Here is a 12,110-nt window from a genome sequence, read left to right as displayed (position 1 = left end):
CCTCTGTAATGGTTTTGTTCAAGAGCCCTGTATGTTGCCAGATGATTCAACAGCCAGATCCCAATTCCGTGCAATACGGTTCGGTCATACCGCAGCTGGCCACACACATGTCCGCCTTGCAGATCGGCAACGGACCGGTGAGTAGTGCGGACAATGTTGTTATTAGAATAAATATATAAAAATATATGTGTACAATACACATATGTATATTATATAATCAAAACAAGTCAAATTAACCCTTCACTGGCATATATATGCATTAGGCATTATTTATATTGATATACATGTGTGCTATCTGTCGGAAAACTTGCTGAACTATCTATTTTCAAAACCATTTTTTACCAACAGAGTGCAGTGAACACATTAAAATGGAATATATTTGTTTATTATAGTATTAACCATTGGTAATTTGTTCATAAAAACCAATAAAATTCATGCAGTGAAGGGTTGAAATTAGTTAAAAACCGATCCACAGTCGATTAACACATAACGTTGTTTCGTTTGATCTTTGCAGTTTGTGCCGCATCCGGGTTATCCGTACTACACGAGCACCGCACCGAACATCATCCACGCTCTTCCGATACCGGCCGATGATCATCCGTCCGCTACCGCATCTCCGGACGACTCCTATCAACATTACTCGCACAAATAAGAAGAAGAAGAAGAAGAAGGAAACTTAGCCGAACGATATTCTGACCGACAAAATAAACCCCAGCCCCCCCTCCCAAAAAAATGTTTTACATTATTTCCCCACAACGTGTTTTATAATGATTGTTTCCAATTTTTTTGTTTTTCCCATAATTTTGCTAATGATATCCAAAAAAAAAAAAATGTGTTATAATCAAGTTGAAAACGAATAAGTCGTAAGTCGCGGTTGAGTTAAATTTGTTTCATTAAAAAAAAAAATCCAAGAGAAAGAAACCGAATTTGGAAAAACCGCAACCCAAACGTTTTTTGTTCTTTAAAAAAATAATAATAATCCGTCTCAAGACATGATTATTATTTTTTTAGAGAACAAAAAACGGTTTTGGTTGCGTTTAATTTAAAGCAAAGCAAAGCAATTCTAAAAGTAACTAATTATTATACAAGTATTTACTTTTAGATTGTTAAAATAAAAGAAAATTAACCGAATCGCGATGAAACACATTGTACAATTTTGCCCCGTAAACAAAATTTTTCAAAGAAAAAAAAAACCAAAATTCTATCGAGTTAATCCATCCGCTGTGGGTTTTGTAATTAAATTGATTGAATTTTCTATCGTTATTTATATATAATTTCACGTTGCCTCTTCTGACGACCGGTCGCTCTCAACCGACTAGACGCAACTTGTTTTTTTTTGGAATTTTTGTTTTTTTTTTTTTTTTAATCATATTTTATTTATTGGTAATTACCAATTGGCGCCGCGACCAAGACCACCAAGATTGTTACGGTAAAAACCTCCTCGTCGAGTTCCAGACGCGTAGTTTACGCGTAAACACAATCGATACACGGTTTACGCTTAAACTGCGTTGTCGTACGAACGGAGGATTTTAACGTAACAATTGTTGGCAAGTAAAATAAAATATATATTATAAAAAATAAATCACAACTACTTTTTTTTTAATAATATAATAATTGAAACACAAACCGTTTGATACGATGATGAGCTTTAACAATAATACGTAATAATCGAAATGCGAATAAAATATAAACTGAAAAAAATGTTTTCTCGGCAAAAAAACAATGTATGTAAAAATGGCTGATTTGTTTCATCGACAGATTTACATATTTTATGTTAACACATTATATTAAACAATTTAACTTGGAAAAAAAAAATTGTTACAAAAAACCGTCGCGTTCAATTTGACATTCGGCTAAATAATGTCGGCTAAGTTAACGGCGAATGAAAAAATTAAAAAAAAAAAAAAAGAAGATATATTTTAAAAGAAAAATTTAAAAGGTTTTTTTTTAACATTACGCAAATGTAATAATAAATAATTTTATTATGAGATTTTAATTTGTTTTACCGTCGGTTCGGTTTTTCTCGTGAAATTTTTTATCCGAAACGATTGGGTTCGATTATTATGATTTTTCGTTTAAGTATTTAATTTTAATGTTAAATTTCTTAGTTGGAATAAAAAAAAAAACAAGCAAAATCTGTCGATTTTTCGATTTTTAAAATATATATATTTTTTATTTATTATTATTATTATTTGGGAGTTTTTTTTTTAAGTGATTTGATAAATAATAATAATGAGTTGAATTTTTTTTTATTTATCGTTTGTCGTTTTAAGTATAATATGTTTTTTTTAGAAATTAAGAAAAAATATTTCGTTATATTTTAAAATATGAGATTTGTAATTGTTTTTTTTTTTTTTTTTTATATAATTTATAATTCTAAGGCAAAAGAAGAGTGTATAACTTTTACACTTGTCCGATATGATCGTTTGTGGGTGTGTGAAAACATTAATATTAAAAAAAAAAAAACCAAAAAAAAAAGAAAAGTCCATTGGCCCGAAGGTATCGTCTCAAAATGGAGATTCGATAAAATTATAATAATAATACTAAAACATTTGATTAACGTAAAACGATTCTTCGATTGAATTGTTTTTTTTTTTTTTTTAAATTAAGACGTAATTTTTAAACGCGACGAACGATGAGATTTAGTTAAATGTAACAACGTTAACACACATTAACGGTGTGTGTTTTTATAAATTAAGATTGAAAAAATTTTGTGCATTAATTAAGCTAATATTTATATTATGATAAAATTTAATAGATTTAACAAACACCTCTATTATTTGCGTTGGCAATTATTATTCGGTAGGATTAAATTTGTACCATTTAAGTAAGTCGCTTCGCTTTACAACAAACAGTTTACGCAATAAAAATTGATAAAATGATTAATATTGAGCGTCGTTAAAAGCATATAAAATAAAGTAGTTTTGTTACATTTTATTAAGTAGCAACTAATTATTTTCCGATCGTCAACAAACGGCTGTTTTTTCTATCCGACGACTAAACTGCTGCCGTCAGCGTGACCGTGCTTCGGATTTATTATTGATTTCTATTTTCTTATTATTTTTTTTCACCCCGTTTTGAATAAATTTGTAAAAATTTGTTCACACACAACAAATAGGTATTTTTTGTGTTTTTTTTTTTAAGGTTTATGTTTTTTAGTTTTGAATATTATTTCATTTTTTTTTTTTTTTTTATTCATATTTTATTTATTTGGTTATATTTTGTTTGTTTGTTTGTTTGATTGATTTTTTAACGAACGAGTTTATGTTTTTCGACGCGTGAAATTTTAATAGGAAAATGTTTTTTTTTAGTTTTTAGTTTGTAGTTTATTATTATATTTTATTGTATTTTTATTTTAATTGTATTTTTATTATTTTTTTGGTTTGTCTTAAATATTATATTTTCTCGTTAAAAAAAAAATAATTTCACAATACAACCGTATCGTGGTGTGCAACGCACGCTCGTTTGTTTCCGAAAAACCAAATTTACACAACCTAATTAATTAATTATTATTTACTTGAATTTTGTGTATAGGCCGAAAATAATATAACAACAACAATATGTCTTACATTGAAGGTATATATTTATATGTATTTTTTATTTATTTATTTATTTATTATTTTTATATATTTTTTTTTTTTTGCACGGTTCCGTTTGGGTCATTGCGAACGACCGACTCCCATAGAAACATCGTATTGGTTACCATTTAGTAGGGCTTTTTTTTTATGATTATTATTATTCAGTGTATATAAAATAGTACCCTCGATTAGTAGATGGAATTAAAACAAAAAAAAAAAAAACATTTATATATAATATATGTTCGCATAATATATTATAAATATAAAAAAACAGTGTAGCGTAGGATAGTATCAAATGTAACAATGGAACGTGTGTATATGTTGGGAAAGAGTGGGGGAAAATTTCGATATTTTAAAAATAACTGTAATAAGTCATTTGGAAAAATCCATTTTCAAGAAACGTTTGGCCGTCAGAATTTCTATTGAAACACATTTTCTGACGTCGACCGGCTTTGTGTGTTTTTAAAATATTGAAATTTTTCTCGCCTACACTTAACGGGGTCGGGTTAGGAATTTTTTTTTTTAGCAATTATTTTTCAAATTCAATTTTAAAACACCGTTTTTTTTTAGCACTTTTAGCCGATTCGTTTTAGACTTTTTCAATTATTATCTTTCGCATCTGGAAATAACAATATTATTATTGTTCCGTAGCGGCTTTTTTAGCGGGTAGTTAAAAATTTTTTTTTGCAAATTTCATTAAGGTTTAAACGATTAGATTTAATTATTTTTTTTTGTGTAAATATTATGTTTAAAATTTAATTTAAAAAAGAAAAGTATCGTCGTTTTTCGACGCGACCTAAAAACGCTTTTGAGTTTCCCAAAGATAGTGAACTTAAAAAAAACGTCGTCTCCAACGTCGTTTCTTTTACGGTGGAACTAATCTAATGTTTTTTTTTTTTTTTTATATTTAACAACTCGATAACGTTAGGATATTATGAAAATAATTATAATTAAATTACTTTTATCTATTGTAATTGTATAAATATGTCGCCGTCGTTTATTTTGTGTACGATTGCCGTGTGTTGGACGATTAATTAAGTTTTCTTCGAGAAATCCGTAACGTTTCTATTCTTCAATAAAATAGAAAATAATAATGTTAATAAACAAACAAATATTTAAACGTGTACGTACGTTACGCTGTTACGACTGTTCGAAAATATTACAGGGGTATTTTATTATTTTTTTTTTTTGTATACCTATCGTGTCCCGTCTGTAAGTACGTTTGTTTTTATCGAACCGACAAAAAATATAATATATATATATATTTATAATATAAAGGATTAGAAAAAAAAAAGTATGTATGTGTATGTGTGTGTTTTTTTTGATATTGTGATATTATCGGTTGGCACGTGCCGGTGTCTTTCGGCCGACACTGTTCTATACACTGGGTTAGGTATTTTTAATTTTATTTTAAAAAAAGAGTTTTTTTTTTCGAAAACGAGCCTAATGTAATATTTATCGACAGCTGTGACTGAACGAACATTAATTGTGTGCCGATCGTATCCGAATAACGTAATTGACTTTTGTTTCGACCGTTCAATTTGATATTCAGTTTGTATTATTATTATCTAAAAAAAAAAAGAACTTAAATAATTATTATTAATTGTTATTACGACTGGCGGCTTTGTTGCCGTTGTCGATAAAAATTAAAACTTACTAAAAAGACACGTATCCGATCCGAACTGTCCGGCAACGTATAACGTTTCAAGCGTTGTAACGCTAGTTTTAACGATAAATGTGTTTAGCTGTGTAAGATTTGTTTAATTTAAGGAAAACTATAATAATAAGTAATATATTGGATAATTGCATTAAACATTATTCGAAGGAGAAACGTATTTGTATAACGATGCGGATGATGGATTTTTTTTTTTTGTTTGTTTCTGTTTTTAATCGCTTTGTTTTTTCGAAATATGTGTCTAATATTAAGTTTAATACGTGTAAGTAATGTTTTTTTTTAACCGTAAGACGATTGCTTAATCTTAAGTGTACCGTATAAGTCTTTCTAACGATAAGTGAACGTTTTTAATTTATAACAATAGTAATAAAAAATTTTGTTTTTTAAGTATTCGTTTGAGAAAAAAAACATTTTTTTTTTTTTTTTTATGGAAAGTAATAAATGAAAAGAAAAGTACGGTTATAGAATTATTATTTTATTAATAACATATAGCGGAATAATAATAATAATATTAATAATAATAGTAATAATAACGACGACGAAGGTGAACGAACGTCGAGTAGCGTTTCTATAAAAAATTTGTGGTTCTTTAAAAGAGGAATAAAAGAAAGAAAGAAGTGATATTTTGTTTTGTTTATTTTTAATTGTTTTATATATGTTATGTATTAACATCCAAAGCATGTTGCAACGTTCGACTCGTCGTCTGTGTTTAACAACGTCGCTTTTGTATTATTATTATTATTGTTATTATTAAACATTATTATAAATGTGACTGATCATTTATTGTTATGTGTAAAAGGCTAAACGATAAATATAATATAATAATAATAATAATATTGGTAAAAAAATATTTATATAATATTATTTTATAATATTTTAACGTAAGTCTTGCCGTAACATTTTTATTTTGTATTATTTATATTATTGTATATGTTATAGTTTATAATGACTATTCATTTTTTTTTTCAATCTGGCAAAAGAAATCCTTTTTCATCGGTGAATTCTAATTCTAATTATTTTTACTAAATTTTTAAATAGTTTTTTTTTTTGTATATTATTTTACAAAAAAAAAACATTAATTATAATTTTTTCCTCTTAAAGTTTAGGTTTTGTTTAAAATTTTGTGTTCTTTGTGTTTTTTTTCTTGTATTGGGTTTGATCGATTTTTTTGGCGTTGTTGCATTTTAACGATAAGTTATAATATAATATATATTATATTATTGATATTATTATTATTATTATTATTATTATTATTATTATTACATTAAACATTAAGTATAAAAAAATGAAACTGTTGTTTAGGAGGTTTTTATTCTTCAATCTGCGACAAGTACCACTGCAAAAGTAGTGGCGCAGTGCTGCCAACATATTATTTCTTTTAAACACTGTTATCAATACTAAATTAAATGAGTGATAAGGTTTTAACAAAAATTTTTTTAAAAATTCCAATTGACAACAAATATCGATTGACCATTGTTGGTCAGCAACACTAAGCCACAGTCTATTTCATACACAGATAACTCGCTGGACATGTAAACAAAAACCTGAAAACCAAATCAGTGTGACCACATAGCAAGAAAAAAAATACATAATTTTAACAGAAGCCTCGTAAACAATTTTGTAAATTATAATATAATATTGGTACAAAATTTTCATGAGCTATGTATGAGATTTTTTACACAAAAATACCTTATTAACCTTAATACCAAATTGAACTGCCAAATAACTTCCTTCAAATCCAAAAACAAACATTATTAAAAGACTATCGGTTAACATAACCAAAAAAAAAAATATCTTATCAAGGTCTAAGAGTGTAAGGTAATATAGATGCCTATTATTTGATAAGAGTAAATAAAACACACTTTTGACCAAATCTGGACATTTTGGTTTAAACAACGAATCAAAAGTAACAATAATTCTAAAATTATGAGTTATATGAAAAAGGTACCTATATAATATTTATAATAATTATGATTTAATCGCTAATGGCTTTAAAACTGTGTAACAAATCAACGACAACAAATATTGTCTCTGGCATTAAAATTACACTGACAACACATTCAATTCGCAATATTCCATACAGGTAAGTGCAAATCTTATCTCATAATAATAAGATATCAATTTAGTTTTGAATCCTAACCTATAGAGTACAAGGCAGACTGATTTTTCCAACAGTAAAATAACAGTTAATGCACAATACGTTTCCATATTATCTTCTATTATTGGTTTCTAATCATATTTTTGTTAGCCAATTATCTAAATTATAATTAATCTATTTAAATAATAACGCCCAGTCTACAAATATTCATGTTGGTTTGAAAATTAAAACGTAAAGTTGTCGATTGTGCCTTTTGCTTGTTTCTGTATGTTTGAAAAATAATGTTTAATTAAAAATCCAACTCTTATGCCTCTGTCATTTATTTTTCACTATACAAATGTTACAAACTCGTACTGTATGTTGAATTTGAAAACATTCGAACGCGTACTCGAAGTATGCAACTCTTTTAATTTCAATAGATTCAGTTAAGTTGTACAGACAGTTTTTTTAAGCGTAGTTTTTGGCGCTGAAAGTAACGTTGTTGTTGTTGTTGGCACTCCTGGTCGGTTGGCACCACTGCGGCGCCGCCGAGCCGGCACCCTGTCGTCGCCTGACGTTGACAGCGGCCGTCCTCTTGCGGTGCACTTTTGAATGTTTGGCCAAGTGGTCGGACCTGGAAAACCGTTTGTCGCACGTTTTGCAGCCGTACGGTTTGATGCCTGAATGCGAACGACAGTGCCTGGACAGTTCGTCGGACCTGGAGAACTTCCAGGCGCATCCAGGCCACATGCAGTGATAGGGTTTCTCGCCGCTGTGCCTCCTCATGTGTACCTATTTTTTGGGGAGGAAAAAAATTCTTCAATCCAATAAAAGAACACCGAATTGGACAGCTGATTTTCTGTCCCTTATCAATAACCTTTTATCAGTCATCCATGAGTTATCAATATTCCCTTATCACCACCCCGACCCCACTTTTATGCGTAGGTATATAGCAACACCGTCCACCCCCATATCAGTTTCATCGAAATTGTATTTTTACCCTTATCCCTATCCTACTATTACTATCCTATTACCCTATATTACTATATTGTACTACTCGTTCTTCTGATCAGTTTATTCTCTTATCGAGCACCTGTTATCAGCCGATTCCCTTATCAATAGTTTTCTTATCACTTATCACACACTCCAATTGTGTTACAATTGCAATTTTTTTTTTTACATTACCTTGAGATGTGAAGGTTTGGCGTACGATTTATCGCAATTCGGGTACAGGCACGTCAGTGGTAGTTTGCTGTCGGTCTTAACCGAATCCGTCTTGGTCGGTGTGTCCATGATACGGCAGTGCAGTTGTTGTGGTTTCTCGCCGCCATACACATCGTCTTGACAGTGGTCACCGCACATCAACAGTTGGTCGGTAGTCAGGGCCAGCAGAGTGTCCAGTCCGGGGTCGTCCACGTACATTGTCGGGTCGTCCCAAAAAGTTTCGCTCGGGTCGTCAATCTGAAATTGCTAAACGAATTTTCGACAATAGTGTGAGACTTCTATTACATATACAAAGGATCTTCCAGTTCAGTCGGATTTAAAAAAGATAAGTTCATCGAAATGTAATGCCCAACTAACGTGGATTGAATCTGATTTCTTATCACTAATCTCTTATCAGCTGTTTTCTATCACGTGACCGATTTCGTGACGCGATAACGTCCATGCAAATTTTGGAATCTTGTGTAATTTATTTCGGTGAAATATTTCAATAATTTGTTCGTAAACTATTTCAAAACTAGTTTCTATACTACGACCACGGTGTCTATGATGATTATTGATTACACCAAAAAAAAAACCATACCTTGTAAATATAATATAAGTATATTAAGCCTACCCCTTAAGAAAATTTCTATTGATATTTAGTCTAATCTATTTAGTCGGACATTTTATATCTTAAATAATTCACACGAATAAGCCAAATAATTAACATGTAAATAAAATATAATATGTAGTTTAATAATTATAAAAATTATTTTATTCCCTTTTGTTTTGTAATACTTAAGTCTATCTATTTAATTTACATATTATACATAGTATATTTATTATACATAGGTAATTTGTATTAAATATGTTAAGCCTATGGCGCAGTAACCGTTAACGTTGTACAAGCACATATTTCACAAATATCACATGTTTTTAAAATCGCCATTTGCACTAGACAGACTAGCATTCAGTCATTACATGTGGTGTATGTCAACCGTTATTCACGGTTTAAATATTCCAAAAATATCATAACGTTATCATAATTGTATTTGATATTATTATTATGATGATAGATAAGCTGTTATTAATAGCCAAACGCGATGCGAGGTCAGACGCGGTGACCATATTATAATATTATATCAACTATATTCGTTTTTTATTTTATCCCTCGGGACAAACTCTGTGCTACATTAAATTACGACAACAATATTATATTTTTATACCATTAAAGAAAACAAATACTTTTAGGACAAGGTCGATAAAGATAATACTTTTAATTGGTCCAAATATTATTCAAACTAGGTTTGTGATTGGCAAACATAAAATATTTGAATCGCTTACACAAGAAAGGGAATGTGTCAAAAACCTGAAAAATCCAAAACCTTTTCTGTACAAAGACAAACCATACAAAAATGTTTTTAAAAATAATATTTTTCTGGTTTTCAAAAGAGACGCTGGGGGTGAACTTTTTAAACGTTTGTCCCAATAAAGAATGTTCCTTTTAGGTAATATATTTTCTGATCTTATGATTTGATATATTAAGAAATGAGTTCAGCGGTACTATAATAAATTATCACGCTTCTACAAATCTATCTTTGAAATTTCCCTAGCACGTCAAGTTCCCGATAAAGTTGGAAAAACCCAATATTACAACAACAAAAAAAAGAGGGCTCGATCAAATTGAACGGCGATAAAAAAAAAAATCTAAAATAATAAATGAATCATTTAAAATAGTATAGTATAATCTGTTTATTGGTTGTTAAACGTTGAAAATACTAAAAAATTCTAAAACTCAAATTTAAAGTTACCGACTAAGGTTAGGTTTGATAACGGCTATCACTTTTGTGTTCAATGATAGCACTTGACGGGTTGTAAGCAAAATATTTCAGGTAGGTAACTAACAATAATTACTAAACCAAATGTATGTATTTCTTTTTTTTGCATTTTTAGTCATTATATTTTAATACGCACGCGGTTTACCATTGTTTTTAAACAACAAACGATTGTGCTATATGATTTTTATGTGGAAATTATTAACTGGGTTATTCCAACAATCTATCGGACAGATCTTTGGGGGAAACCCCATCGGACATTTTTATTTACAAAACCTCGTTATCCCCTAAGATTTAGGTCGATGTTTTGTACACCGACAACGGTAAGAGTATAAATAAATAATACAACAATACAAATGGTATCCACTTACCTCGAACGGGACCATTTCGGATGCTTCGGTGGTTCGTCGACGGATCACAATGACGACCGACGAGGGACTTTGCTGAAACCGGCTGGCCCGACAGCAGCGACCGGTTCGCTTATCGATAGGATTCTATTTTATCCTAAAATACACAAACACACACACACAAGATCCCGAGGGAATCGCCTGTACCAACACCGTAATTAGTACCGACGCGATAAAGGCATAGCTGTTGAAACGGTTTGTGTGTGTTTTTTTTTCAATGGAATTAATAATGTAAAAAATGAGCTAAACAACGGTTTTTTAATACATAATAAATATCGACTAAATTAAACCGTAAGACTATTAATATATATTTTTATTTCATTTGGTTATCCTCAATTTTTATTTGGAAGTGGTGCTTAGGTTAGGTTCGGTTAAAGTGGAGATAAGATGGTGATAAGAAAAAATCCCTGGACAACTGATAAGAGATTTATAATTAAAATATTTTCATTCAAAAGCATAAAGCTGTAATGAAAATAATTGCTAGTCGACGTCCGGTTTTGAAAATAACTGCATTTTGGGTGATAACGTTTAATTACACTGAGTAAGTATACAAATAACATTATATTACAATCTGTCTCACCCCAGTCTTGACTCGAGGAGTGTTTATTTAAAACTTTCAATCGACCAATCAAAATATGTGTTCGCTAGATTATTTTGCTTTTTACAAGCATATCTCTCACACTGGTAAGTAGATATTTAACTTTTAAAAGTCACTCATTGAAATAAAACAACAATAGGATTCGATTTGAAACTTTTGCCATTAAAACAATAGTTTCCAAGAAACATACTATAACAACTATGAATAACCCTGTACAAAAAAATCACATACGAGTATAAGGCCTTCGGTTCAGTAAAAATTAATTATCTACATAATATACCACATACCATATATTTTACAATTATAATTCTGTAATAGTTTTTTAAATAAATACCAGGGTAGAAAAATTCAAAGTATAATTAATTAAATATTGTTGTGGTTATTTTTTCCATAAATCAATTATGCCAACTGAATATCAATTGGCTCCCTTTTGCAGTGTTGCCAATTGACCAAGTGGCTCTACAATGATATTTCTGTGGCCTTTGGGTAACGGTAAACTAAACTTGGTACTTTTAGGAAAACGTAAATAAAATTGAAAATCTACCGAAAAATTGGTTTTGTTATAATTTATGTGTTGGAAAAAACATATTAACTATTTAATTTATTATTACTGAACTATATTGATAAATCAAAGGAAAAATAAAAAAAATAGTTAACTTAAATACATTGTAATGAGCATTAAATACAACATTGAGCCAACGAGTTAACAAAATAACACACCAATGTAGTAAAATACA

General features: G+C 29.6%; 2 protein-coding genes across 10 annotated transcripts in view; one reads left to right on the top strand and one right to left on the bottom strand.

Moving 5' to 3' along the window:
- LOC126845342 (protein alan shepard) overlaps positions 1–5,144 on the top strand; it is a 124,199-nt gene extending 119,055 nt beyond the window's left edge. For 8 of the 9 annotated variants that reach the window (XM_050584000.1, XM_050583998.1, XM_050583995.1 and 5 more), the window contains 2 exons: positions 24–137; positions 515–5,144. In XM_050584000.1, the coding sequence (XP_050439957.1) occupies positions 24–137; positions 515–652 (252 nt within the window). In that variant the 3' untranslated portion in view covers positions 653–5,144. The remainder of the gene's footprint in view (positions 1–23; positions 138–514) is intronic. The other variant, XM_050583999.1, reaches the window with a different exon arrangement.
- Positions 5,145–7,741: 2,597 nt separating this feature from the next.
- On the bottom strand, positions 7,742–10,914 carry LOC126845366 (Kruppel-like factor 2). Its single transcript, XM_050584026.1, has 3 exons — positions 10,740–10,914; positions 8,516–8,800; positions 7,742–8,122 (listed from the first exon to the last, which is right to left on the bottom strand). The coding sequence occupies exons 1-3, from the start codon at positions 10,752–10,754 to the stop codon at positions 7,799–7,801; spliced, it is 624 nt and encodes a 207-aa protein (XP_050439983.1). The 5' UTR covers positions 10,755–10,914; the 3' UTR covers positions 7,742–7,798.
- Between the last annotated feature and the right edge of the window lie 1,196 nt (positions 10,915–12,110).

This window comes from Adelges cooleyi, unplaced genomic scaffold, assembly GCF_023614345.1.
Source record: "Adelges cooleyi isolate 19-005CV unplaced genomic scaffold, UGA_ACOO_1.1 ACOO_flye_CR_arks_rails_tigmint_CR_PRNA_784, whole genome shotgun sequence".
Lineage (NCBI taxonomy): Eukaryota > Metazoa > Arthropoda > Insecta > Hemiptera > Adelgidae > Adelges > Adelges cooleyi.
This window is presented reverse-complemented; position numbering and strand designations above follow the sequence as displayed.

Excerpts from the sequence above, each read along its gene's own strand:
- LOC126845366 (XM_050584026.1), bottom strand. Across the intron at positions 8,123-8,515 it reads CCAAACCTTCACATCTCAAG|GTACACATGAGGAGGCACAG; the intron begins GTAATGTAAAAA and ends CCCAAAAAATAG.